Here is a 27,613-nt window from a genome sequence, read left to right as displayed (position 1 = left end):
TGCACAATCATAGGCATGAACATTGGTACGAGGGACGCTATTAGTCAGTTCTTACGGTTTTGGGGGGTTTTGCGTATCGGCGGTTGAGATGACCGGGCGTGAGAGACGGGCGGGCGGACCGGGAAACACAGAGATACGCAAAGACACATACTTGGTACATCGTGGAAAACGAGAGGGAGCCAACGCGAGGTGAGCGGGAGAAACCCCAGAAGACGACGTCGGCCGCTTAGAACAGACGACAAGGGCTGCTGTTTCTCTCATAGGAGGTGCACGGACAGTCTGGCATCAACGTCCAAGACCTCTTCCTTGCGCCTTGCGCTTCCGCTTCTCAAGTTTGTTCCAGAATGATGTGAAACCTGGGGCTCGAATACATCCATCATGGTCACAGTCTGGTATAACCCAACCCGCTTGAGGCAGGTGGAAATAAGGCCGTTCATATTTGTCAGGATCCAAAAGCTTGTCTTGTCTTATCCCCTGCATCTGGGCTTGGTTCCTAGGATGGGCGTTCTAAGAGTCCTGCACATGTCGGACCAAGGCCCAGGTGCGGAGCAAGGTACATGGTCGTTGGAAGTCAAGAGAATCTCGCAAACCCTGCAGCTGCGTAGCCGCAAAGCTTTCCTGATCCGGAGGCGCGGCGTAGAGATGCGCTATTAGATACATCGCAGCTTGTGCCCTCATTCAAGGGAAACACGTCAAAACGGGCAGGCGGTCAATAGCTTGCGAAGTCATCCTTGGGGCGGGTTTCCAAACTATCGCTTCGAAATGGTTGGTGGGTGACGGGGGTCCTGCTTCAAGGATAGAGTTGGCCGTCGGGTGTGAGAACACGATCCTTCCGTAATAATGGCGACGACGTTACGAGGTACCGAGTACTCCCTCCAGCACGCATGGGAAATCCATGCCGTTGATCCGGAGTCTGTCCGGTTAATCATTCTTCAAGAGACCCCCCTGGGGGGAGGGAGGGCTCGTCTCTTGAAACCCTCGAGACGTCTGCTTCGTCTGGCAAGATAAATTTGAATCGCAAATTTGCGAAAAAGGCTGTGGGGGATGCAATGTGGACAGTTCTAGGGCGGCTGATAGGGTTATTGCCGTCTAGAGGGAATAATGCGAGAGACTTCAGCCCAACCCGGAAAATGCGCTTGGACCAGGGCTTTCCCCCATTGGGCCGGAAGTGGACCGTTACAGAGGCGGGAATTTGGCTTGCTCGAGCCCGAATTGCGCGCCCGAGGGGGAGGGAGTCCAGAGCCAGAACCAGATCGGCAGTGAGAATGGGAATAGCAATGTGGGTGGAGACGGCGACAGCGTCAAAGCACCACGAAAGCAGACGGTCATCTGTCGTCGCACTTTGACCGTTCACCGCCATCCGCGCCTCCGGTTCATATGTAAGTTGCGTCTTTTCCGCCCAAGGGTAACGGTGTGCAATCTCAACTCTTGCCCATCACGTTCCGCAATGGTAGAGGTGACGCCGACACCTCCAAAGTGCCACTGATTAGGAAAGCAAAGCGTGCCCCTTACCTCTTCCCTCTTGTAGGCGATGGACAGCACCCCGACTCCGTGATTGTCAGCGCCCCTCTCCACTCCCCCGGGCTCGTATCGGGACGACGAACACTGCCGAGGCAGGCAAAATGAATTGAGCCCAAATTGGGCTTTGCAAAAGCATGCCACGGTGGGAGCTTACCGATACTGCCAGGAGTCGAAGGGATAAGCGCATATTACCTCACAAGTACCTCGCCTTCTCAAATCTTGAGGAGAAATCCGACGCCTTCTTGACCATGTCCCTGCGCTGAGTGGCGGTGATTGTCGAACCAGACCCGATGTCCTTTTCCCGATCAAAAGCACGGGCACTGGGATCATCATCCAGAGGCTTGTTCTGGGAAGCGGTGTGGGTGGAGTAGAGGGATGGTCCGCGTTGAGTCTCCTGCAAATGTTGGTGAGCGGATGGAACTTTGGAGGGCGTGGATGCGAAAGCGCAAAGCACAAATGGGTATGGCAAAATGATACATGCCACGCGACCCGACAGGAGAAGGGAGGCAGGAGCAGAACGGGGGTCTCTTTGCCAAAAAAGAAGTCTATCCTTACATTGTATTCCTTCAGTCTTCGCGAAGTCGCTTCGTCATGAGGATCTCTCGCTGGGCCAGACGTCGACGACTTGGCCGATGTAGAAGGGTCATTGATACCCATGACTTCTCTTTTCAGTCTTGCCTGCTTCTGTTCGGGGGTTTCATGCCACGAAGAATCTCCTGAGCCCCCCAGAACTTGTGATGGTCCCTTTGCCCCGCGGCCAGTGTTGAATTTACGGTTCTTCAACTTGGTGGGATCAACTCTTGCTGACCAGTCCCCGTTGGACGGCGCCACAGTCATCCATTCGTCACGCTTTACTGGTGCTGTTGACACTGTAGTTGTAGAGTTTTGAGGACCTATCGATGAAGACGCTGAAGACTTGGTAGGGCGGTCGTTGGCTGAGGGCAGCCTGGGGCCGAAATCATCATCTTCCTCCTCTTCCTCATTTGTGTCAGAGTCTGTCTCTTCTGTTGGTCGAAGAGGACTTGAAGGCGGGCGTTCATCCAAAGGTGCCGGTGGGAGGGTTGGACCTGCAACTCGAGGTCGCTTTGCGGAGGAGGTTGTGCCTTCTTGCGCAGGTTTTGTGGGAGGAAGAGGGCCAGTCGAAGAATCGGACGATTCGTCTTCATCGTCATGGCTTCTCTTGCGGTTTTGCAGATGCGGCGGGAGTTGGGGGCCGATAGAAGACATGGTCGCCAAAGGGGTGGATGGGTTTTGTTGGAGTCGTGGGCGAAGAGAGGGATCAGAGGGCTGGTGATGCACAGTGTAGAAAGTTCCGTGAAACAACAATTCTGGTCTTTTGAGGCTCAACTCTTGGGCGATCCGACTCTGGTAACCAGGACGTCTTGTGCAGCAACTCCGCAGTTTCGGGATTATCCTGGGGGTCAAGGCTTGACCAGCTTTAACCGGAAACAGCGCCCTGCAGTGCCATGTGCCTGTAGAAAACACAAATAATAGAGGGCAACGGCCTTCGATGATTGTTAGGGACTGCCACCGCCCACCAAGGCCAGTCCTGGTCAAGAGTCTGTGTCTGGTCTCTCGCCCTGCAGCTTCGTTCCTTGCCCTCTTTTCCTCACTGGTTCACGGCCTCATGTGTTTCTTCGAATTCAGCCATAAATGCAGAGTCCGAATGTGCCCTGCTGCATAAATGTCTCTACTACTGCTGCGCCCCGTGTGCATTCTGTGCAGTCCATTCGATGAAGCTCCAGTTCCGCAAGCGCCTGGAACAAACGCCATGGTCAACCTCGCAGCATCCACCCCGACTCTTCCTACCACTCACATACCAGCCCGGGCAAGACTTGGATCGCTTTGGTGATAGCTGATGGCTCGCCCCTCCATCCACCAGGACTTTCTCTGCATCATTTCCTTGACTGGAGGAAATCCTCCTGCAATTGCCATTCGAGGCGCTGGGCAAAGCACATGCAGGGTTCCCAATCACCCGGCTCTCAGAGGTGAACCGTTACTCCCTCCGAGCACCAGAAGCCTCGCTTCGACGGTTGCCTTCCTCATTCTTGCTCCTCGACATTCCCAATCGTTCGTCCCAATGTTGCCTTCTTTGTGAGCGTTATCTTCTTCTATCACTGACCAGTCGTTGCAAGCTCCCAACTCCGTCTACTTCTCTCTTTAAATGCTATGTGACATCAAAAGTGCCAAATTCTATCACCCTGAAAGGCGCAGTACCGTCCGGCAACATGGGTGGCATTGATGTCTCCTCTGTGGTGAGCTCCATTATCTCAGCTTTCGGCAGTGGAATGGACATTTTCCATCGACTGGGGGGAAAGAAAAGGAAAACCAACGCCAGACTCCCGCGACCATCGGAGGAAGAACAGTGGCTACGACACTCGCTGAGGAACCGGCCTGTGGAGATCCAGCACGAATACGATCAGCAAGTCGCAAAATTTGGCCGTCAATTTGAAGTGGGTGACACTGTTGCTCAGTCAAGTCTGGCCCACACTCTTCTTGTCCTCAACACGGGTCTACTCAACTTGATCAATCATGCCCTTGCTGGAGACCACAAGACGATATCCTTGTCCCAGCGGACCTTGTTCAGTCTCTCTGAAGCCGCTGCCGCTGACACCATAACTGCTATCGGACAACTCGGTTCGCGCCTCAGCCTAGTGTCATCCTCCAGGCTAGCTCTTGAATCTAAGGAGAGCCGGAGAGCTGATGAAAAGAAGTCTCACAAAGAACTCAAATCCAGCCCAACATCATCGACAAAAAAGACCACGCGGCCGCCTCCGATACCTTTACTGGTCCGTGGTGGTTGGGTGAGGTCCCAAAGCGGGTCTTCAGTCGTGTCTGGGGCTGCTGCGAGGAAAGCAAGGGGAGAGCAGAAGCAGAAGCACCAACGATCCAAGTCTGATTCTATGGTGTCGAAGTCGTCTGCATCGCGGTCCAGCGACCTTAGGTCCAAGCGGGGAGAGTCGCCTAGCGAGGTGTCTGGCTGTACGTGTAAAACAGCGCCAGGTCGATTGGAAGGATCAAAGCCCCTCAACAGACGCAATTCAAGCGAACAGCCCCGACCACATAGCCAGCGAAGCATGCTCCTCGTGCCTGCAGACTTCTTTGAGGACGCGCGAAACCTTCCTGAGCAGGCTGTATACCAACAACCTCCACCTCGACCGCCGAAGGTTCCACTTCATAGCCGCCCCAACCCAACACAGTCAAGGGGGCGTCCAACATCGACCATGACATTCATGACGGCCAGCACTAAGATTGGCGAAATACCAGAATCCAAGTGGCTGGACAAGGTATTGCCAGAGGAAGGAGAAGGGGCGCGCAGAGTGCCGTACATTATCCCACCACCGCTTGAGCCGAGCGAACAGAAGAGGAAGAAAGGTCTCAAGTTCTGGAGGAGAGAGGAGAAACGGCGTGATATCGCCGCCTTTTGAGACTGGAAGTTTTGTTTTGAAAGCATAGGCGTTTGGGAGATTGGTAGGGTAGTGTTTAACGAGGGTACTGGCACGAAACGATGACCTAAGTGATGAGCATCTTCCATATAGTTAATTGACACGACAATGAGACTCCCTCTAAATCCAGCACTGAGACTGCTCTATTTCATTCATTCCGGCATCATTCTCATGGCGCGGTAAATACTGTGGCAGTCCTGGTGAGGAGGGTCGTGGATCCCTTGCCACTGCAGCCTTGTCACTGCCTCGAGGCTCCACTAATTAGATATTTGATTTGTGGTCACACATCCAACAACGACCGACTCTGCTTCCCTCGACAATTCCTTTCCCTCCACGTTCGCTACCGCACACCCACGACACAGTCCGACATGGCGACGGACCAGATCCCCGTCCCCAAGCCGGGCGAGGGCGAGCCGATTGTGTTTTTCGACGTCCAGATCGGCGGTAAGTTCTTTCACTTCCCTCTTTTCTCCAAATGTACCGATCACTTTTTATTTTGGCGTCGGAGGGGAAAATTTCAAGAGACACTCTACAGACCAGATTGCAAGGGATAGGGCCAGGGCTGAGACGATGCGCGAGATGGGGATGTGCTGCAGAGCCTGTCTCCCCGTTCCTCTTGTCCGTGAGAGAGACACCCTCTCGTCGGCGTCGTCATCGTGATTGGAAGCAGTCCTGCGATCATGGTTCCCTTTAACACCATCGCTTCTCTTCCCTGCAAATCCCCCTATCAGTATACTCTCCGCTCTAACTCGATGCGTTACCACCCAGGCGAACCACTAGGGCGCATCAAGATGCACCTCTTCTCCAACACGGTGCCCAAGACGGCCGAGAACTTCCGCCAGTTCTGCACGGGGGAGCACAAAGGGATGGGCGCCAAGCCGATGGGGTACAAAGGCAGCAAGTTCCACCGCGTGGTAAGTCTACTGCTACCGTTCGCTCTTCAGTTTCGTTCTTTGAGGCCGTCTTTCTTTAAGACTCTGCGATGCGTGTGAGAGAGAGGACGTGAAGGCCGGGAAGAACTGTGGGAAAGTAGACAAGGTGACGTCGGTCGTTGTGCCCGGCGGGATGAAGTCAAGAAGAGAATGATGGGGACTATGGATGTATCGACATGAACGCCAGTCCCAGGACGGGACCTCTCTTGTGCCACACGAGCCTTTCCTCCCCGCGATACATAGTCTCTCGCTCCCTTTCCTCTGCCATGTCACCGCTTCTATACTCATTCAAGCACATTCGCAAAACACCCCACTGACCACTTTGCCCAACCCAACACAGATCAAGAACTTCATGATCCAAGGCGGCGACTTCCTGCACTCGGACGGCACGGGCAGCACGAGCATCTACAACAACGCGGCCTTCGCCGACGAGTCCTTCGCCATCAAGCACACGCGGCCCGGCATGCTCTCGATGGCCAACTCCGGGCCCAACACCAACGGGTGCCAGTTCTTCATCACCTGCGCGCCCGCCCCCTGGCTGGACAACAAGCACGTCGTCTTCGGCCAGGTCGCCGACGAGGAGAGCCTCAAGGTCGTGCGCATGATTGAGAACACGAGGACCGCGGGGCCCGGGGGCAGGGGCCAGGGCGAGAGGCCCGTCCTGGACGTCAGGATCGTGCAGTGCGGCGAGATGTAGGTGGAGAACAAAATCGCCCCGAAAAGGGGGAGTGGAGGGGTATGGGCACGGAGAGAAGGGGAGGGCGGGAGTCATGGACGAAAGCTGAGGAATGTCGTGCCTCGGGCTTGGAAATGGCGTTTGGGGGGAAGTGGGAGGGAACTCGAGCAGGGAGAATCAGGACGTGAGCTAGTCTGTCCTATACAAAGGGGCTTGGGACAAGTCATATCATATCGTATCGAGTGGCCTGGTCACTGCAGTGATATCAAGGCACCATCGAGAGGGAGTTAGAGAATAGTTAGTCGGTGGTCACCCGAAAGGTTCACTCCTCAAAGGCCATACTCGAATTCCCCGTGCTCATTAACCATCCCGACGTATAATAATGTACAAGCGACTTGGCTGTGGGCTTCCCTCTCCCCCTGCTGTGCGCGATTATTCGACTCTGGGCAGCGAGTCCCTCGCTTCCCTCAAGACAAGATACTCGATAACATCGACCTCACCGTTCAGATCCAGCGATAGCACAGGAAACGGCGTGTGCGCGGTCCTCTTTGTCGTCGCCGTCGTCGCCGTCGTCGTCTTCCCCGCGACCCCTTTGCCCTTACCACCGGGACTCCTCCCGCCCTCTGGCGCAGGTAATCTCTTCGGTGCCCCCAGCATCCAGACACCCTGCTGTTCCCACCGTCTCTGCCTTTTGACAGACCCTTGCCAGTCCCGGCGCCATTGCCGCGCAAGGTCTGGGTGCCAGAGACTGCCCATTTTTGCGGGCCCGCTGAGGGCGGATTCGATGTCGGTCCAGCCACTGTCCTCGTCGGCGAGGAGAGAGGGACTGCCGGAAGGCCAAGGCCGCCCGCCGAACAGACCCTTGCCGAGGTGGAGGCCGAGGTTCACATGGACGATATGGCCTTTGGTGCGAAGTCGGTTGTCCGGGTGTCGGAGCAGGAAACTCCCCAGCACGATGGCCGACCACGTCAGGCACATCCTCTGCTCGGCGGACTCGGAGAAGCCTTCCAGCTGCTTGTTGATGAATGTGCTGGCAATGTCCGACAGGGCTGGCAAGAAGTCAAACCGCTCAGAGGCATGGCGCTGCTCTGCCGGTGTCTCGAGACCACCGCCGATATGGTGACGGTAGAGTTGTAGACAAAAGGCGACGAGCGCACAGCATAGCTGCAGCTCTGTTGGACTGAGGTTGTCGCACCCTTTCAGAATCTGGCCGAACTGGCGGCACTGTTCGATAAGATCCAGGGCCCGTTTACTCTGCACCGTAAGGCTTTGAAATGTCTGCAGTCGATCTAACAATCGGTTCATGGAATTCAGCGAGGCGGCAAGGTCAACTGAAAGATCGAGCCCAGAGAGCAACGTTGGGGATTGGGCGCGCATATGGCGTTTCGGCGGAGTGCTTCGTCTGGACTGCGACTCGCTGCTCGTTGGTTCTGATGGGTTGCTCTGGTCGCGAAGGAGAATCTTTCGATTCCGGTAGCCGTGCAGGGCTTTCCAGCTGCGCAGTGTCAATCGTTTCCAAAGCCCGGGAACGCATGAAGAGGCGATACACTTACCTTTCTAACCGGTTCTGGACCACTCGAGCAACGGCACTATTTGGGTGGTCGTCGATGTACCGCTGTGCGATGTTTTGGAAGGCTTCGAAATGGGCGACGAAGGCCTCTGCCTCGCTCGACATGTACTGTCAGATATGAGCTGGTGTCTTAGCCTTGAAGAGAATGCAGTCAAAGCTTACAGCAATGCTAATCATGCGGCCGATCGTAAAGATGACAGCTTCGTCGGGCCCGTTGTCGCCGGAAGATACTCTTCGTCGCAACCTCGTCATTGCGAGGCCACGATGATACAGCATCAGCGGGTCTTCCGATGGACTATTGCCCTGAGCCAGGACACATGCCGTTTGGCTAACGGCTACAGTCGCGTCAAACAGCATGGTATCTTGGAGCGCAAGCGGCCAGCATAGGTCGAGTTGTGTGTTGTAACCCATCAGATGGTCGAAATTGCCAGCTTTGTGAGGAGCCCACACATGGATATCTAAAGTCGTTGTCAACGTGGTCCCTGGATCGAAAGCCAGTTGGTCGTTGATTGTCTACTCACGATAGTCGACCATGAACATCACTTCCTTCGTATTGGACCCCGGAAAGGCGCTGAAAGGATCCGTTCGCAGTCCAGTCTGGAGGGCCAGGCTCATCTGTGTCTCGTCCGACTCGCCTGGCTCGGTTGATTGTTCGTCAGGCGTCGTGCTTTTCAGTGATGATGTCCTTCCCTGATTTTCGGCTGAGGGCGTGGATGACGTTGACCTCCAGCCAACCAAGCTCCGAGCATATCCAGCATCTTGCTTTGCTGAGAGTCTTTGCTGTTGGCGTTTCCCTGCGCTTTGAAATCGCCGTGCTTGACTGGATACCAACTTGGATTTGTCTCTGCGAAACGACTCCGGACCTTGGTCTATAAAGACGTGCTCCGGAACGTTTGCTGAAGTATTTCTCTTCTTGGACTGTTCAGGCATATGCAATTGATCACCTTCGAGAGGAATGATGGCGGACGTGAAGTGTAATGAAGTTAGGTGTGGAGTGTTGTGTCTGTCCAATTGATATATGAGCCTCCCTTTCCCTTGCCATCAGAGCCACAGAAGCACGCCGGCTTTGCCTGGAAGATTTGCCCCCCTACAACATGTTCAAGCCCACGCCAAACAGGTATTTAAAACCTTTTGTACGGCTGATGACTCAGCTTGCGCAAAATTAGAGACAGCTGAGGCACGAGGACCGTTGGTGATGGAACAGGCGCGATTCTAGCCACTTCCACTCATGCTTCCTTGGAATAGTGAGTTCGAGACGGCCTTCCTGGAGGTGGACGACGAGATATTGTGACCTCCAATCCTGCCGATCCGTGCCTGTTCAAAGCGACCCGAGGATGGGCCTCGCTAGGCCTTGGTGGCTTGGAGGATGCAAGGCTTTTTGCCCGAGATCGGGCCAGCCTATGATGTACTCGCCTCTACCGAAGCGATTGAACGCAGGTCGCGTGGATCCGCCGGAAGATTCCTTTGTAATGGTTTTGCATTTCCGTTCTAAATCCGAATGTCCAGCTGTCCAGCCTTGTGCGAGAACCATGGGGCGGTCACCATCTTGATAGTGGGAGACTTGCCACCCAATACCCTAGGGCTCAGGTCGAGGCCGTTACATCAACCGTTGTTGGACTGCAGGGATCACAGCGGCAAAGGCAGAGATCGCTCTCCCAAGGTATACTCGGTACAGTGGCGGGGCTGAGCACCTGGACACTGCTCTGTTTGATTGTTAATGCCTGGCATTCAAACATTCTCGTTCCGCCTCATGGCTAAGGCATCCCCAGGTCCGGCTTCAATTCACAGTCAATGTAACACTGGCTTTCCCCCTCTTGACCGCTGATGAGCATCGATGCCTGGCCAGGTCAGGCTCCCTGCATCGTGAGTCGCTCAGCCCTCAGCCCTACCCGGATTGGGCAGGCGCTATCGAAGGGGCGCCGACAACAGCGGTATGATGAACACAGAATTGAGATCGACCATGGACAAAACGTTCCTGTGGGCATCTGAATCTAGACAGATCGCACGCTGCTGTTGCGGCCTGTAAAAGCAGCCTTCACTGAGCCCTAGGAAACTATAAGGCGTCACCTATCTCTCACAGCCCAAGGGAAACCTGTCTAGTGGCCCAATGGAACTCCAATCAAGTAAGATACGGACCAGGGAGAGCCGCTCGACTGGGAAGAAACCGCTTGATCGGGCCTTTGACACAAATCCCGCCAGGGACATCTTGAGGCTGCAAAACCCTGTCAACAAGGAAACAATGTGCCTCACTAGAGTAACCAGTCTGGGTTAAACTTCTCTCGTCTCTAATTGGCTGTCGTTGTGTTCTGGCATTCGTAGTGTCCGAGAGTTATGGACTCAACTCGAACACCACGCAAAGCCTTGACACCTTGACCTCTTCACTCAGCAGCTTCCAATTCGAACGTTCCGTGAATAAGCAAGATGCATCGTGACGCGACGTCATGCCTTATCAATGCTTGTAAGGTTTACTCGGAAATGAGCAGAAAGGACGTATAAAGGTTGTCTGCATTCAACTGGTCAAGCTTCGTCTCAACATAGTCATTCAGACCTCCCGTGAGTACGAAAACAACCCCAGGTGGTGGAAAAGATTCATTTTGTCTTCAAAACAAATGGCTTCTATAACAGAACGCGCCATTCCGACCGGGAGTCTCGTCGTGGTGAGTGGAGCGAATGGGTTTATTGCAAGCCATGTTGTCGATCAGCTTCTGTTGGCCGGCTATCGCGTCAGGGGAACTGTCCGCAACTCCCACAAGTCTGCATGGTTAATTGACTATTTTGGCAACAAATATGGCCCCGGCAAGTTAGAGCTGATTGAAGTGCCGGAAATGGCCAAGGATGGAGCTTTCGACGAAGCAGTAAAAGGCGCCTCCGGATTCATCCACACAGCAACACCAGTCATGGTGTCGTACGATCCAAATGAAGGCATCCCAATCGTGGTCAACGGTACTCTGAACGCGCTCAAAGCTGCGGCCAGTGAGCCCTCAGTCAAGCGCTTTGTGCTGACTTCGTCCTCCACTGCTGCCATCAGTCCAAAGCCGAATGTCGAGTTCAGCGCAGATGAATCGACCTGGAACGACGAAGCTGTAAAAGCAGCCTGGGCTCCTCCTCCCTACGAAGGCGAACAGAGAAAGCTGGATGTGTACTCGGCTAGTAAGACACAGGGCGAGCAGGCTGCTTGGAAGTTCATGAAAGAGGAAAAGCCTGGGTTTGTCTTGAACACAGTCCTCCCAAACTGCAACATGGGTCCAGTGCTCTCACCTGAGCATCAAGGGGCGCCAAGCACAGTCGGCTGGCTCAAGGCACTCTGGAACGAGTTCAAGGGCCAAGAGAAACTCGCATTCAACCCGCCGCAGTACTATGTGAACGTCCAAGACAATGCCCGCGTTCACGTTGGCGCCTTGATTTGTCCGGATGTCCAAGGAGAGCGCCTGTTCGCGTTCGCGTACCCTTTCAATTGGAATGACATTCTGGCCATATACAGGAAGTTGTACCCTGAACACAAGTTCATGGATGATATGCCCAATCTCGGCAGGGATCTGAGCAAAATTTCAAACGGAAGGGCGGAGGAAATTGTGAGACGATTTGGAAAGCCAGGGTGGGCGAGCTTGGAGGACACGGTCCGTGACGCAACAAAGGGTTGGGCCTGAGTGAGCTGGAGTGGAGGATGTAAGGGGAGGGAGGAAGTGGTGTTCGCGGGTTTGGAGGAAAGGTAATAGTCACAGGCTGCTCACGTGATTTATCTTCTCACGTGACAATGGTACTTCGGGAGGCCTCGTCACGAAGTCGCAGTTCCGAGCCCAGCCCCGACTTTTTCCTAGCCTCCCTCTTGTCCTCATTTCAAGAGTCGTCCTCCGCAAATCGCAGAGCGTCATCATGAGAGTCTCCGTCACCTTTGGCCCGCGGGAACTCGACCCAATGTAATATACATATTTCAACAGCCGGCCGATCGTTCGGCAAGCTGAGGGGTTGTAGAATACATCCACAGTTCTCCCTTGGTCTTTCGTGTTCCAACGTTCCAAGTCACTCTTTCAACCCCTTCGTTTCTGTTTACCTTCATCCTTTGTCTTTCTTCACACAAGGGCTGTTCCTGGCAAACATGAGGTACCAAACCCTCCGATTTACCATGTTCTACAAAGAACCAAAGCACGAAAACAGACAGGGGTCGAATGCTCAACCCTTGAGCGGGTCATTATCCTCAGGATCCAGTCTGCGATCACCAACTTCGACGGTCTCCCTGTTGTCAAGATACTCGACGAGTTCGACTGCCGGACCGCAGACGAGGAGTGATGGAGAAGCAAGAAAACGATGATGAGCAGGGAACGCGCAGATATATATCTTACACCTCACGGACTTCTAGCCACGTGGTCCTGCTTCAAAAACAATTGCCAAGGCAAAAATCCCCCAGGTTCCTGAGAAAGGCCTCCGACATATCGAAGTGGGCTTGCTGATCGAATCAATCTCTGACGGAACGCACCGTCGTCGACAGTCCACTGTCCTTGGACACTTGAGGCGGGCCTTGAGGCGTGCCCGGTTCTGTCAAACCTCCTAGCGCTCAGTGGGTGAAGCGACAGCTGGTCAATGGTCATAGAGGGAACGCATTACCAGGATTCTCAACCCTCGGATACCGAACGTCGGCGTCTCGTCAATGTTTTGGATGTCCCCAAACCCTTCGTGCACGGACTAATGATTTATGAGAAGAATATATATGAACACTAACTAGTGGTTATTCACATGGAAGGATAAAGTTATGGCTGGTCATGTAAGATGTACGGAGTCTAGAGCAAATGGGTGCTGGACAGAGGACATGCCTGATATGTGGATTTTAATGATACCCAATATGACTTGCCTCAATTTGTTTCTCGTGTATTTGCATGATCATTTGATTCGATTGAAAAGGAAAGCCATGTGACATGCTGATCCTGCTTCGCATCACCTGAGAGCCTGTAATCCTGCTCTTGAATCCTTACCGCAAGGTATTTTTCACATGCCTCGGACTGGTTGCTGGCTGAGCGTGAACGTGTGAATCAAGCGTATGGAACCCTCGGGGGGTCGGGCCACGCTGGAAGACCGCGGAGGCAGAGACCGAAGCATGTGAAGTCCGCAGGCTCGGCTTGGAGAAGGCTTGTGCGGGGGCAGCCTAGAGCCTGGAGCAACTCCTATAGGGGCTTAGGGGCGCCCAACACCCTGCTAGACTGCTTGACTGGACGCAGTATAGGTGAGAACTGCGAGCCTCGCACGCTCCGTTGTGTCTGAGAAAGGAAATTTACCCCGGATAGGTCGAGATCTAGTCCGCTGGAAGTCGGCCACTGCTTGACAAGCTTTTCTGCACCCCAGAAGATACAAAAGCCAGGTTCACTGCCCTCAGGAGAACAATCAATCATCCTCCGGTCTTTGAGAAGCTGTGGGTGCAAAATCGTAAATCGTCGAGTGGGCCGACACTGAGTACGGAGTGCGAGTGCTAGTTAGTACCAGGGCTGAATTGTGGGCACCAACCAGCTGGAACATATTTGGCAGGCAGTGGCAGGTCACCGGGAAGCCGAGGTTCATTTCAGTGAATTGTCGACCTCCTTGGTTGCCCAGTGTCGTCAACCACAATCCTTTGCCTCGAAGCCCCGTTACTGGCCGCGCAGGTGATCGATCTCGTCTCGAGCTTCAAAAACTCATCATTCTTCTTTCTCCCAATCCTTTACCTCGACAACCTCCTCCCACCCATCTTACCTCGTTTTCGAACCAAATCCGCGTCTGTCCGAAATGACCCCTCCTCGTGTCATTGTTGTTGGCGGAGGCCGTAAGGAAGCCCTCCTCTTTTGGAATCCGAGGCAATTGATGAGCTAACTCTTGGAAACTCCAGTGTCCGGTCTCAGTGCCGCTCATACCGTCTACCTGAACGGAGGTAACGTCCTTGTTTTGGACAAGAACAGTAAGTTGAGCAGACATTTCGGTACCAATCCACAATCGCTGATGCACGCGCAGACTTCTTTGGTGGCAACTCCACGAAGGCCACCTCTGGTATCAACGGCGCCCTCACCCGAACCCAGGTCGATCTCGGCATTCAAGATAGTGTCAAACAATTCTACGAGGATACACTCAAGTCGGCCCGTGACAAGGCCAGACCAGATCTGATTCGAGTTCTCACATACCAATCCGCTGCGGCTGTTGAATGGCTTCAGGATGTCTTCAACCTCGACCTTACTCTTGTTTCTCGATTGGGGTATGTGAGAATTTCAAACCTCCGAGAGACCCAAATCTAATCCAGGGTACAGCGGTCACTCTTTCCCCCGAACGCACCGAGGACATGATGCAAAATTCCCCGGTATGGCCATCACCTATGCCCTGATGCAGAGATTGGAGGAACTCTGCGAATCCGAACCCGAGAGAGTTCAGGTCATCAAGAAGGCCAAAGTCACATCTCTAAACACAGAGGGCAACCTGATCACCGGTGTTACCTACGAATATGGCGGTGAGACGCACTCTGCAGACGGTGTAGTCGTTCTGGCTACTGGTGGATACGCTGCGGACTTCACAGAGACTTCTCTTCTCAAGAAGCACAGACCAGACACGTTTAATCTGTCATCAACCAATGGTACACACGCTACTGGTGACGGGCACAAGATGTTGATGGCAATTGGCGCAAATGACATTGATATGGACAAGGTTCAAGTGCATCCTACCGGCCTGGTAGACCCCAAGGATCCCAACTCCAAGTGGAAGTTCTTGGCTGCTGAAGCCCTTCGAGGCGAAGGTGGTGTTCTTCTCAACAGCGATGGCCAACGATTCTGTGACGATCTCGGCCACCGTGATTACGTTTCCGGCAAGATGTGGGAGGAGAAGGAGAAAGGAAAATGGCCCATCCGCCTGGTTCTCAACTCCAAGGCTTCAAATGTCCTCGATTTTCACACCCGACACTATTCTGGCCGTGGTTTGATGAAGAAGATGACCGGCAAGGAGCTGGCCAAGGAGATCGGCTGCGGTGAGGCTGCCCTGGAAAAGCAGTTCAAAGAGTACAACGCTATTGCCAAGGGCGAAAAGAAGGATCCTTGGGGAAAGAAATACTTCCACAACATGCCAATGGACATCAATGACACTTTCCACGTTGCATTGATGGAGCCCGTCTTGCACTTCACTATGGGTGGCATGGAGATCAACGACAAGGCCCAAGTGCTCAACAAGGAACACAAACCCTTCGAAGCCCTCTTCGCCTGCGGTGAACTTGCTGGCGGTGTTCACGGAGCTAACCGGCTCGGTGGTTCGTCGCTCTTGGGCTGTGTGGTCTACGGCCGTGTTGCTGGGGCATCTGCGTCTCAATACCTGTTCCACAAGCTTACCACCCAAGGAGGTGTCACCGGGGCTTCTCAGCGTCTAGGTCAAATCTCGTTACACATTGATCCCAGCACTCCAGGGAAGATCTCGGTTGAATGGGGAAGTGGTGCTTCCTCAGGGTCCTCAGCGGGAGCCCAGACAATCTCGCAGCAAGCCCAGAAGAGTGCCGCGCCGGTGATGGACGGCGACAAGAGCCAAGATCCAGCCAAGAAGAAAGATGTCAACGATATCAGCAACTTCAAGGTCCCGGATAAAGAGTACACTCTGGAAGAGGTTGCCAAACATAATAAGAAAGATGATCTGTGGATCGCTGTCAAGGGTGTCGTGATGGACGTCACCAACTGGCTTGATGAGCATCCAGGTGGTCCCCAAGCATTGTTCAGCCACATGGGCAAAGATGCTACAGAAGGTGAGTCTGCAAGATGAAGTTTACCGGTCAAGTTGGCTAACATGGATGCAGAATTCGAGATGCTGCACGACGATGAAGTGATTCCGAAATATGCTGCCGACATTGTCATTGGCCGCGTCAAGGGTCAGGAAGTTCGACTGGAGTATTAGGTCGCGTGATCAGCTTCCCCTTGGGAAGTATATCTTTTGGGAAGACAGCATGGAGTTGACCCTTGTATCATGAGCAGCTATAGCATCTGTATGTCCTGAGATAAAAATAAATCAAGCTGCCCTTGCGGAAATCTTGTCTGAATGCTCTTTGTGACGTCGCATGCCTGTCGTTGTAGCAAGAGTGATGAGACATCCGAATGTGGAGATTCCTATTTCTAATGACGGTCATTTGACTCCATCTTCAAAGCCGTTATTTTGCTCGTAACAACTCCCGCCTGGAAAGCCTTATGCGACTTCTTTCCTCTTGAGCCAGCTTCCGTCCCGTTGGCAGCCATACCAGAGGATTCATCCAGGACCGTGGACTGTGGGATAGCCTGCGGAAAGGTCGCAGCGAGATATTGATTCAGGTAAGGACTGCCTGATCGTACTCACGCCTCTTGTCCAACATCCCCACCTTTTGAACGATGCCCAACCCTTCGCGCACCCAAAGAGACAAGCTCAAGTGAGGAAACGGGCAGATGGGACTTCCTGCAAGTCCAGAAGCCTACGCGCGCAGCGCCTTGGGTGTCATGGCCACTGGCAGTCTTCCGCACTCCGACTCCGCGTTCCGCTTGTCATGTTCATTGTTCATACCACGGTCACTTCAGCCCGACCTGCTAATCACGATCAACTAAACAGGCAAACGTCGCCGCTGACAACGTCCAGATTCTCGGCAACCCTTTTGCCACCCGTGGTCACCCTTTCGCGCCTGATTTGATCTCTCCGTCCGAGCCGCATTCTCTTCCCCTTCAAGATGGACCGTCGGGAGATCCTCTCCAAGGGATCCGCACTCCAGAAAGCCATCGCCGCGAAGGAGCCATCCGCGAACATCTTGACCATCCTGCGCGATTTGAAAGCAAATGTCCGACCCAGTGAAGAACTATTGCGTGCGACGGGAATAGGCAAGATTGTCAATAAGGTGAAGGGCGTACCTAACGTGGACCCTCAAGTCACCCAACTCGCGGCGGAGATAATATCTCGCTGGCGACACGTGGTCAACGAGCAAAAGTTGGCAAGCGGCGCATCTACACCCACCGCCAACGGAGCCAGATCGAACGGAACGAATTCACCGGTCCCTCAAAAGCACGCCACACCCACTCCGAAGGCGTCCAGCCCCGGAGTTGCGCCTGATAAGCGCAACTGGAAAACGGACAAAGTGCCTCGCGACGAGCTGACGTCCGACACGGCACGGAACAACTGTATTGGGCTGATCTACGATGGTCTATGCCTGGGTTCTGAAATTCCCATGAAACAGATCCTCGACCTAGCCAAGCAAATCGAATCCGCCGCCCTCAATCTCCCTGACGCCAAAGGATCCTCGGCTTCAGCCGTGTACAAGGACAAAATCCGCTCTCTGTACCAGAATCTCAAGAATAAATCCAATCCGGGACTGCGAGTTCGCATTTTATCGGGGGAGGTTACGGCAAAACGATTTGTCACCATGTCACACGAAGAGATGAAATCCCGCCAACAAAGAGAGGAGGACCTCAAGATTGCAAAGGAGAACATGAACAATGCCATGGTGGCGCAGGAAGAGAAGTCCGTGAGTACGTCTCTCGAGTGCGGAAAGTGTCATCAGAAGAAGGTCAGCTACTCGCAGGCGCAGACGCGCAGCGCTGACGAACCGATGACGACATTCTGCGAGTGTCTTAATTGTGGCAACCGGTGGAAGTTTTCCTGAGGGGCCTAAACAGCAATTGTGTACTACTGGTTCTTCGCGAGGTATGCGTGGGTATATTACGGCTCTTGGGACCAAGATATCTTGGACGACGCTTGAATGGTTCCATGAAGGAAAGCCGATCTTGGGAGAAGAGGAGAGACGAAGCCGACTTGGTAATGGCTTCCTCGGTCGCGTCCGACTCCAATGGACGTCAGAGACGAACAAATGCTGGTCCCCATCCACGTTTATTGGGGAACGTCGATGTTGTCACAGGGCTATGCTGAAGGGCGCTGCCGGCTGGTCTTCTCATTTCAGCTTTCCTTGTGAATTTTGACAATCCTAGGTGACTCGGGCCAGGGGAAAAAGACATCAAGCGGCGGCAGCATGTGTTGGGAGCGGACTGGTCGACGAACAGGCTGTCATAATTGTGCTCGGCACGGCTCAAACGGGTGGAGACGATGGACAACACTCAATACAGAGCCGCACAGAGAGCGCTCTGGGCGCAAAGGAGGAGCAAGGCGAAAGCGACAAAAAGCTGAACCGTCGTTGGGTCTTTTGGGAGAGACTCGGATATCCCAATGAAATATTGCAGCATGTATCAAGAATTCCCCAATGAACATGAGTTATGAACTTTCCGAACCCCAAATCTTCAGGACGCTGGGTATAGAGGCCTCACCTACATGGAGGTCAATATCAACCCCCCTTTCCACCTCCATTTCAGGATGCCGAGCCCATCGTTCGGGCCTTGATTGTCGTCGACACGCATCTACGGGCGAATATTGTGAGCTCGTCCGAGATCCTGGCGTGCACGATTGTTGTATCTCTCGCCCCCTAGCACCGAGACCAAGCATCAGCGTCCCAGAAGATATCACCCGACCCGGCTCCGGCTTGAGCTTCGATGAAGTCCGGAGGGAGGCCTTGCAGGAACTGGGAGGGTACAGTAGGTATCTAGGTATGTTAAAGGGCTTTGCTTGAGTTCTGGTTCTTCCTGCCTCCGAGTCGGGCCCAGAGAGTCCCTAACCCGATGAGCGGCTTATTAAGCGGGCAGGGAGGAGGAGATCAGATCGTGCCGACAACCCCTCCCCGGTGCTGCGAGCCTCGTCGAGAACTCTACACAGAGAGGTGATGGCACCGTTCGCGCATGGGCGCCGCGATGCACAGGAGTATAAAGTTGACGCGACGACCAAACTCGATTCAAAGGGCATGATTCGTCGTATATCAAATTGGACGAAGAGCTTCATCGAGCATTTGAGAGATACGGGGTTCAAAGAACAAGGCTGACGACCATGTCGACCACCCGCGAGACCTTGACGATCCTCCTCCTCGCCCGCAAAGGTAGCGTCCTCGATGAGACTCGATCTCAGCTCCTTCAAGGAAGTGCCAACGAGGAAACCTCCCCGTCCCCGTCCCCCTCCTCCCGCCCTGATCTACGCGTCTACGCCGGAACCACCGTCGATGATTTGCGAAGCGCCTTCGACCAGGCCTCTAGAGAGGCCCGCACAATTCAGCATGTCTTCGTCGGCGCGGGCTTGGAGCTTGAGCACCGGTTGGAGATTGTCAAGGAAATCATCACCCTCAGCGGGGATACCTCTGTACATTTGAAGGAGGCTACTTCTGGGCCCGGGGGTTTCCTTCCCTTCATTCAGGCTGTGTTAGGTGGCCAGCCCGGGAGAACTTCAGGCCATTCGCTGTGAGGTGATGCTCCGCCTTGGGTACAGACCGCATGCGACTTCTGTCCAGAGCGCCAACGGAAACCGAGGGTGCAGAGAAAGGTCTGGCAACGGACATGCTTTGTGCTCTCTTCCTCGTATCTGTAGCCGGAACATATCACAATGGAAGTTCATCAAGAACGGCATCAATACAAAGCTGAACGTAAGTGGATGGAGTCTCGCACTCGTGCTACTCTCCCTAGGCGCTGGTCGATGTCAATGGCCTGAGCTGAGGTCACGGAGTCCAAAACATTCCAGACAGCCTGAAATTGCCAAACCCACTGTGTGTTGGAGCCCACTTTGTCAGATCAATGTCCACATGTGTGGTATCCCTGAAGCCTAGATTGAGGAAAAATTCATGCGCCGCTGGCTCCGAGCACACCACAAGGGGAATACCCTCGGTCCTCGCCCTTTCGAGGCAGACATTGACCAATTGCGATCCTATTCCATGTCGACGGGCTGAAGGCTTGACGCAGATATATGAGAGCTCTAATTCCTCTGGATCAGTCTGGACAGAATCCATTCAGGACGAGATAGCGTACCGAAATGATCGAATCCTTCCGTTCCCTTGGCAATCTCAGACACCGCGTTTGAGACAGCCGAGAGGACCTCGGAATTGAAAAATTCGGGTATATCCTGCTGCTTCTCACTTCCAATACCTTTACCAGAAGGCGGCTGAGTCTCCGTACTCCCAGTATGGGGCCGTTTCCTGGTCAAAGCAAGATATCCGAGAATATCTCCAGGTTGCTGGTCAACGGATTTCAGGCAATCGACCGATTCACCCTTAAACGCTGATTCGACAGCAGCTGCATAGAGTGGTTTCTGGGCTGCATCGTTGGGCCAGTCTTTGAACAAGAGACGGTTGATGGGGAGAGCAAGTTTGCAGGTGTGAACAAGGTCGGAGAGGAATGGCAGGTCGGAGCTTGAGACGGGACTGATAGACTGCTTCTGATAAGCCATTTCAACAATCCCTCAGGCACGGTAAGGCTTTGGGATTCTCAAGATAACCTCTCCAATCCTGGCTCATATTGGGGAATGTATATGGTTGAAATACTCTGGAAGACTAGGCCCCAGAACTCATGAAATCCTAACGAACCTACCTACCTGATGACGCGCAGGCAGATGTGTTTGTCGATGAGGATGGTTGACTGCAGTTTCTTTCGGTGGGAGGGCGCAGACCCCATCAGGCGCCCGGCCCATTAGGCAGCTGGCGTACCTGGCCGCGCAACACGAAGGGCCCCAGTTGCCACGCTGGGCGCCGTCTTAGGGAGGGCACTGGAGGGTCGTTAGGGGTGAGTGGAGTACCAAGCAAATTGCTGGGCGACTCGGCACGGATCGTGACAAGCCATATCGTCCCGTTGTTCCTCCAGAACTACGAGTACCCAATACACTGTGCATGTTCATTCTCCCCGGCTTCAAGCACAAGTCTGTCGTGGAATTCGAACGTCTGCGAGCACGGAGTATCGAGTAGGGATGCAGCTGTCGACGTGGCCTTCCTTCTCACGCTGATCTTGTGGCGGCGAACCAAAAGTTTAGCGATTGGCGACCAGGTTTCCCTTCCCCTCAATAGCCCACCTCACGCTTGAGGTTCAATGGGGCCAGCCTTACTACTGCAGGTCGATGCTCTTGAGCTGAAAGTCGTCGAGATGGGGTCCCTTCGACCTTTTCCCGTCCATCTGTCGCTATCAACGATACCTCAATGTCGGCGTCGCCAGGAACATGGCTGGCGACAGCGACAATCGAGACACGGCGCAGGATACCCTCCAGGCGACTCCTTCCTCTACCAAGTTCATCATTCCCAGATGCCGTAAATCTTCTCTGGACTTCTACGGTGACTTCGCGAAGCCGCTTGTTACCACAGTACAAAACAGTGGAAGGGAGCCTCAAGGTTTGTCGCGATTCTTGAACGCTCGCCCAATTGCTCATCGAGATGCGCGTTTCCAGGCTCAGCCTCAAGCACATCCTCTTCAACGACTTCTACGAGACAGTGCCACCTAGGACATGAATGCGTCCTCCAGCCACCGCAAGACTTAAAGCCTGCTATAAGGACGGACATCGCTTTTGGGGATGGCCAGGGCACCGTCGGCTATATTAGCGAGTTTGGAGAGCTGATTCAAGTGCGGCGCATGCTGGATTTTGGACCACATGGAGTGATACAAGTCCGGCCCAACTCGGACACTGTCGATTTTGACCACATAATACAAGGTTCGTGTCCGGGCATCGGACTGCGTCTGAATGACCGATCAGCCGTTGCGAAGGAAGATTTCCGCCCTGTTTCATACATCCATGACAGATGGCCGAAGCTCTCATACACCACAGAAGGGATCGAAGTCGAAATGGTGTTTGCCGTGGTGGATAAGAAAATTGTGCATCAATGCGTGCTTTCTAATAAAGGCAACGTTAACGCCACAGTTGACCTGGTGTTTGACATGGGTTTTGCGCTGGATGCCCCCCGAGACTATGATCTACAGTATCGAAGCGCCACCAAATTCAAAGGAGGAACCTTGACCTCAGGTAATACCTGCATCGTGCTCTGTGGCAATCCGGGTGGCCATGCCAGTTTCGGCGCTGCTTTATATACCGATCGCGGCCGTCCGGTACGTCTTATACCCCTCACTTCGACAGATCTACTCGGGACCGGCAGCAGTGAGCCAAAGGTTGATATTTCTCACCATGGGGGAGAAAAGGGTCAGGAGAAGGGGCTTCCAAGTGCCCTTTTCCACCTCCTGCCCACTGAGATTGAATCGGGTGGGCGACGAGAGCTGACAGCTGTCTATGATTTTAATTGTGAACGGTGGACAAGAGACCAGATATATGAGCTGAAAATTATGCGCCCGTTAAGTGATAATTTCTATACATCACAACGCCACCAAGAAAAATCATTCTGGAAAGCCTACAATGAAGCTATGGGCAAGGACGACACTGAGCAAGCCAACAAGATTTTGGAAGAGTGGGTGCCCGAAACCCCGCCAGCTCCTGCACAGAAAGATGCACATGATAGCGCGTCGGATTCTCTCGATACGACGGTACCAAAGCCTACAGAGGATCAGCCACCCTCTGCTCAAGAAGGCGAGCCTCTCATCAAATCTCAGGTGCCCTTCCAGAATCTTGGAGGCGAGAGTCTCTTCTCTCATCGTCTGTTTGGTCTTGAATGGAAAGCAAGGTGGTCATATCGGGACATTATGGATGCCGATGTATTCTGGGATGTTATGTGGGGGGATAAGACCCAAAAATACAAGGATGAAATGGGAGAGCTAATAGCAGCGAAGTTCACGAAGCTGAGGGCCGATCCAAAGACTCGTCCAGGTGAGCCTCGTCGTGAAGAAGCTCTTATCCCGGGGATTGCTAATTCTGAAAGCTTGTGGGTACGTTGATGCCCACGAATATCTGCGGCTCCAATGCCCTGGCAGATGGATCAAAGGTCTTCCGGACCAGCCAACCGATTTCCTTTTTCGTCGATACCTGCAACACATTCTATCAGTGGTGCCCATTGCGGTCCCTTGGAAAAGAGACGCAGATTGTGCCTACTTCTTCTGTACCGGTGGACTGCATGATGTGTCCATGAAGCCCGCTGCCGCTCTGTAAGGACCGTCTCTAATGCCACACACCGGTTCTAATCAAGTTCACCAGCTATCAGTTCCGTTTCCTTGGCTGTATGCATCGGTTGCTCATGAGTCAAGATGGCATCATTGATGACTCGTTGAGGCGCTCGCTACACTCAAACATTGAGAAACTCTGCAAAGGTCATCTGGAATGGTAACCTTCATCCTCCAGCTTGAGAATACCCTTCAATGTTCTAATTGTGGCGTTCAGGTGCTTCGAAGTCGCCCAGAAGACGAAGAGTGGATTATGGACCAGCACCTACAAGGCTCTAGGCGCCAAAACGTCCACTGAGGACGACCATCTCCACAGCGCCATGAACTTTCAGAAACTGCTTGATTTCTTCGTGGAGTTCCCCGACAGTCGACCATTTGTTCTTACCACGCTCAATAGACGACTTTTGCCTTGGCTCAAGGCACTTCAGGAGACCCGGAACAAAAATTCTGGCCTCTGGGAATCAGTCCGAGAGACCATCCAACTGTCGTGGTGGGATCCCAATTATCGACGGGATGAGGAAGTAACAATTCCAAACTACGACTTGTGTGATTCCGTTCAACATTGGCAAACTCTTCAGACCGTCTTCAACATCATCAACGAAATGAAGACGGACAACGTAGATTCCCGAAGAGGTGCCGACGGCGTGGCTGCTGCGACGTCGCTCCAAGCTACGACAAAAGAGCTTCTCGACAGGTTGGAAGATACGGATCTCATGAAAGAGCTAGATCCTTCTGCTTTTCGGGGAAAGATACTGGAACGCTTTTCTTTCGACATCGAGAGAAGCTCTGTCGAGGCCATAATTCAATCTGTCGAGGTCAAAAACCCAGCACCTGATCCGGCTCCGGTCGTGGAAGTACTGAAGTATGACAAGAAGAGAATCCTTGCCATCAAACGCTGTGCTAAGGAGCGGCCGAGATGGAACTGGTACAGTTGAATCAATTCTTCTCTCCCTCTTCCAGTTCAACTGATTTCTCTCAGGTACGCTGAGGCCATGGTACTCTGTCCCAAGTTCGATCTCGGTTTCTTTGATTCCGAGAATCCTTCACAGCGGCTTGACGAGTGGTCGAGAGCGGTCGAGGCACAACAGTTTCAGCTCGAGCGGTTTTGGAGGAAGCCTCTCCGATACGTCTTGGCCCTTATTCTGGCTTCAGATAGCAAAGTCTCTCTCGATACGTCGAAAGATCCAGCAACAATGGCCTCTACGTGTCAAAAGATCCTGCTGGGGTGCGTCTTGAGCAACGGGCTGATGGCCGAAGAGGTGGATCCAAAAGACAAGAAGCCTCAAAGTAGACCCCGGAACTTTCCAAGCGCTGTTTTCGGGGTACCCTATTATTTGTTCAGGATGACTTATGGAGACCTGCTTGGATTTTTCCCTAGGGAAATTTCCAATCCGCCTGGCGGTGCCAAAGACGGCATCACATTCGATGAGAAGCTCTGGAAAAAGGATTACAAAGCCATCAGATCAAGAACGAAAGCCGGCTTGTACAACATTGCGAGTGTTGACAAGGCCAACGTGGTTGATCTGGCAGAGAAGTGCGAACCGGAATGGTTGTTCGACGATCCATGGTACTGTATCGATTTGATGCCGAAGCACAACATCTCACTGACGACCACAGGTATTTTACGAAAGAGGATCGCGTGACGGGTGGTCCCAAGGGGGAACGTGGTGTTTCCAAATACACCCAAGAAACAGTGCAATCGGCACTGAAAGTGTTAGAGGACTTCGATCCTAAGGAAGGGAACTTCCCCTACGTCGTGTTCAACGAAGTCATTCAATTATACAGCCGCAATAACGACCAATTTTTTGCAGATGCTGACGATGAGCGGCTTGGAAGTTTAGTTGATGTGATCAGGACCGGCAAGCGCCAATCACAGATTCTGGAGGAAATTCCTAATGCATGGGAACTTCTGGAGCACATATGGAAGCAGAGGACTAAGAACGATGTGAAGAAGAGACTAATGTGAGTTGTAATTCTACACATTGCTCTGAACCCGAGGATGTAAACTGACAGATGTTCCACAGATACGTATACAACTGTGGACCAAGGTTCTCATTAGCGGTACAGCCCCTGATTTTCTGCTCACCGAGAGCGAACTGTTTGCTTCTTCGCTGACAGCTTAAACAAGCTCTATCTTTCTGTCCCTGAGAGAGAACAATACTCGATGGCGACTTTCCTGGCTCGCCACCAGACTCGGGACGTTTTTCATCGCGAAGATGTATGAACAATTTCTATACTCCCTTTGAGGAAAGTTGTCCCTAACGTTGATGATATCGCAGACACACAAGACCTTCAATTCTTGGATCACCGAACTGCACCTAGGATTCTACAGAGTTATGACGGACTTGTCGGTTCCTGCTGCCGATGACGATTCCGATGACGAGCGAATTCCACCCAGCCGGACTATATTCTCGGGCAAGCCATTTCGGCTTCCGGGCGATGAGACAAAACTCATTGAGAAATGCGCAATTGGATTCCGTTTTGATGGCGACCTATATGACCGATATTGGACTTGTTACGTTGCCTTGTATTTGCCGCAATGTGACAATCAAGATCGATGGTTCGCTGATGTGGACTCTTTCAAGTTGATGAGGCCCACTGGGGAAGGGAACAAGGACACCCAACACAGCCAGCGAAAGATTTTGGAAGCCAGGTGGTTTGAGAGAGCGACCAGAATTATATGTGAAGAGACGCAAAACATATTGAGAGTCATTTCCGGTATTCTCGGTGAGGATGTGGGTAATGTCCATTGAACATATTGTGATTTCGAGACTGACCTGGCAACAGCGCAATGGACGGTACACTGCCACTTCCTATGACACGTTCCGGGAGACCTTCGAAGCCAACAAGACCACCTACTCCCGATATGGAGAAACGGTCAAGTTTCTCCGCCATGTTCTTGAGAATCTTGAAGCGGTCCGAAATGTTGCCGACAAGTGGGACGACCGAGCAAATGCACGCGAGGTTCAGCCTCGCTGGACTCGTGACGACGAGGCTGCCTATGCCAGTGAGATCTCGATTTGGCGTCGCCGAGCCCAAGCCAATGTCCAAAACATGGCCCATTTGAAGAATCAAATCGAAGCAAGATTGGACCACATCAAACAACTTCGAGAGTGGCTTCTTGACGACTTGCAACTCAAAGAAGCAAGAGTGTCAAACCGATCTGCGGACGACGTGCGGATTTTCACCTACGCCACCGTCGTTTTCTTGCCTCTCAGTTTCGCGTCAAGCATCTTTAGTATGGGCGGAGCTCCCTCACACAGTACCGCGGTCTCATTTGTGACGGCTGCAATCATTGCACTGGTTGCAACCATTGCGTTTGTCCTCAACGCTGGGACCTTTATGCGGGCAATTGCGGCGTGGAAAATATGGGTTTTCGATCTGCCAGATGAGGCTGGCTTCACGGAGCACTCGGAAAGCCAGTGGCGCAAGGTTGGGCAGAAGTTTGCTGATTGGTTTGTGCGCTATCCCTCCCGCCGTGTCCTGGTCGCCTGGAAAGTGGTCAGGATGAAAGACCATAAAGCCAGGGTCGGCAAGCTCTTGCTGGGCACCCTTCTGTTTCCTCTTTTCGCCTTCACATGGGTCTTCGGCTTCCTGGCACTCAACCTATACGACTTGATCAAGCTCGTGTTCCTCGATCTACCTCAGTATCCACGGAAACGCCAGAGGCATCAGGCTCAGCTCAAAGCTCCGGAGTCCGTCGTGCAATCGGTAGACCCTCAGAAGGCGGTCAGAGCCAAAGAGAAAGCCGGCAAGTCCTCCGCAGAAGTCTCCAACGAGAAGGAAGCCCGGAGGCGTGGGGCGGAGAAGGCCAGAGAGAAATGGCAACAGGAAAGACTCAAGCACTTTATGCACAAGCCACGCATCAAGGGCATCTCGAGGTATTTGGGCGAAGGGAAGACGTTTCACGAAATCCAGCAGGCGCACAAGCAAGAGCTGGAAGACAGAAAGACCGAGCTGAAAGAGCGCAGGCAGAAGTACCACCACGCGATCGAGAGTGTCTCCGATTTCAGCGAGAGCGATGATGAAGACGAAAAGCCTCGCGAACCGCGCGCGCGGAGAAAGGCCCTCGCACGCATGTTCCGGAGGAGGCGGCAAGAATCCGATGTCGAGGCAGTGAACAATGAAATTGAGCCCATTCAGCAGAACGGTGTGAGCGAGACGGCGAAGTAGCACGCTGGGACTTGTTGGAGATCATCGGCCTTGGTTGGTTAGTTGGGTAAAATGCTTGTGGATGTCCCAGGTAATAGTATTAAATCAATTAATTATGCCGACTTTGGTCCATCTTTTCCCTAAAAGATGGCTCTTTTGGATGCTGTCTCTGCTCATCCTGGGATTGCCAACGTTCTACGTGGCATTCAAAGGGAAGCTCCGAGGCTTGAAGTCGGCATGGCGTACAGCAAAGTGAAAAGGGGGGCGTAAGGCTTTACATCGCATACGCTTTCAAACACTCTCGATGTATTGAATATTCTTCCTAGGAAATAGCATTCAGCTGCACATAGGCGTTCCTTTATGCATCAATCCCTCTGACAGTGGGCGCAGGGCCTGTGGCCGCAAGCCGAGCATTGGGGTTTGATTGATTCGGT

General features: G+C 53.2%; 10 protein-coding genes across 11 annotated transcripts; 7 read left to right on the top strand and 3 right to left on the bottom strand.

The window, feature by feature from the left end:
* Positions 1-284: 284 nt before the first annotated feature.
* Positions 285-3,014, bottom strand: PV07_11754 (uncharacterized protein). Its single transcript, XM_016399220.1, has 2 exons — positions 2,077-3,014; positions 285-1,915 (listed from the first exon to the last, which is right to left on the bottom strand). Exons 1-2 carry the CDS (start codon positions 2,746-2,748, stop codon positions 1,715-1,717), a joined length of 873 nt encoding a protein of 290 aa, XP_016243782.1. The 5' UTR covers positions 2,749-3,014; the 3' UTR covers positions 285-1,714.
* A 437-nt stretch (positions 3,015-3,451) lies between these two features.
* On the top strand, positions 3,452-5,094 carry PV07_11753 (uncharacterized protein). The gene has a single exon (XM_016399219.1). The coding sequence runs from the start codon at positions 3,750-3,752 to the stop codon at positions 4,947-4,949; it is 1,200 nt and encodes a 399-aa protein (XP_016243781.1). The 5' UTR covers positions 3,452-3,749; the 3' UTR covers positions 4,950-5,094.
* A 185-nt stretch (positions 5,095-5,279) lies between these two features.
* Positions 5,280-6,912, top strand: PV07_11752 (uncharacterized protein). The gene is made up of 3 exons (XM_016399218.1): positions 5,280-5,411; positions 5,736-5,881; positions 6,240-6,912. The coding sequence occupies exons 1-3, from the start codon at positions 5,336-5,338 to the stop codon at positions 6,594-6,596; spliced, it is 579 nt and encodes a 192-aa protein (XP_016243780.1). The 5' UTR covers positions 5,280-5,335; the 3' UTR covers positions 6,597-6,912.
* Positions 6,771-9,433, bottom strand: PV07_11751 (uncharacterized protein). The gene is made up of 4 exons (XM_016399217.1): positions 8,667-9,433; positions 8,308-8,603; positions 8,129-8,253; positions 6,771-8,070 (listed from the first exon to the last, which is right to left on the bottom strand). Exons 1-4 carry the CDS (start codon positions 9,073-9,075, stop codon positions 7,008-7,010), a joined length of 1,893 nt encoding a protein of 630 aa, XP_016243779.1. The 5' UTR covers positions 9,076-9,433; the 3' UTR covers positions 6,771-7,007.
* Positions 9,434-10,695: 1,262 nt separating this feature from the next.
* On the top strand, positions 10,696-11,958 carry PV07_11750 (uncharacterized protein). The gene has a single exon (XM_016399216.1). It carries the CDS (start codon positions 10,755-10,757, stop codon positions 11,790-11,792), a length of 1,038 nt encoding a protein of 345 aa, XP_016243778.1. The 5' UTR covers positions 10,696-10,754; the 3' UTR covers positions 11,793-11,958.
* Positions 11,959-13,485: 1,527 nt separating this feature from the next.
* PV07_11749 (uncharacterized protein) lies at positions 13,486-16,159 on the top strand. The gene is made up of 5 exons (XM_016399215.1): positions 13,486-13,933; positions 13,997-14,065; positions 14,119-14,356; positions 14,409-15,874; positions 15,926-16,159. The coding sequence occupies exons 1-5, from the start codon at positions 13,897-13,899 to the stop codon at positions 16,021-16,023; spliced, it is 1,908 nt and encodes a 635-aa protein (XP_016243777.1). The 5' UTR covers positions 13,486-13,896; the 3' UTR covers positions 16,024-16,159.
* A 141-nt stretch (positions 16,160-16,300) lies between these two features.
* On the top strand, positions 16,301-18,359 carry PV07_11748. Of its 2 annotated transcripts, none has more exons than XM_016399214.1 (2): positions 16,301-16,430; positions 16,729-18,359. In XM_016399214.1, exon 2 carries the CDS (start codon positions 16,817-16,819, stop codon positions 17,741-17,743), a length of 927 nt encoding a protein of 308 aa, XP_016243776.1. In that variant the 5' UTR covers positions 16,301-16,430; positions 16,729-16,816; the 3' UTR covers positions 17,744-18,359. The 2 variants fall into 2 exon arrangements, with proteins under 2 accessions (XP_016243776.1, XP_016243775.1); XM_016399213.1 differs by having other exon boundaries at positions 16,702-18,359.
* Positions 18,360-19,008: 649 nt separating this feature from the next.
* PV07_11747 (uncharacterized protein) lies at positions 19,009-19,416 on the top strand (the record flags this gene model as incomplete). Its single annotated transcript, XM_016399212.1, has 1 exon — positions 19,009-19,416. The coding sequence occupies one exon, from the start codon at positions 19,009-19,011 to the stop codon at positions 19,414-19,416; it is 408 nt and encodes a 135-aa protein (XP_016243774.1).
* PV07_11746 (uncharacterized protein) lies at positions 19,153-20,554 on the bottom strand. Its single transcript, XM_016399211.1, has 2 exons — positions 19,974-20,554; positions 19,153-19,920 (listed from the first exon to the last, which is right to left on the bottom strand). The coding sequence occupies exons 1-2, from the start codon at positions 20,389-20,391 to the stop codon at positions 19,667-19,669; spliced, it is 672 nt and encodes a 223-aa protein (XP_016243773.1). The 5' UTR covers positions 20,392-20,554; the 3' UTR covers positions 19,153-19,666.
* Positions 20,555-20,850: 296 nt separating this feature from the next.
* Positions 20,851-27,301, top strand: PV07_11745 (uncharacterized protein). The gene is made up of 11 exons (XM_016399210.1): positions 20,851-21,319; positions 21,376-22,737; positions 22,790-23,012; positions 23,062-23,187; positions 23,245-23,952; positions 24,007-24,594; positions 24,645-24,989; positions 25,052-25,088; positions 25,156-25,245; positions 25,307-25,762; positions 25,815-27,301. Exons 1-11 carry the CDS (start codon positions 21,151-21,153, stop codon positions 27,198-27,200), a joined length of 5,490 nt encoding a protein of 1,829 aa, XP_016243772.1. The 5' UTR covers positions 20,851-21,150; the 3' UTR covers positions 27,201-27,301.
* Positions 27,302-27,613: the final 312 nt, after the last annotated feature.

Source organism: Cladophialophora immunda (genome assembly GCF_000835495.1).
Source record: "Cladophialophora immunda strain CBS 83496 unplaced genomic scaffold supercont1.7, whole genome shotgun sequence".
Taxonomy (NCBI): domain Eukaryota; kingdom Fungi; phylum Ascomycota; class Eurotiomycetes; order Chaetothyriales; family Herpotrichiellaceae; genus Cladophialophora; species Cladophialophora immunda.
This window is presented reverse-complemented; position numbering and strand designations above follow the sequence as displayed.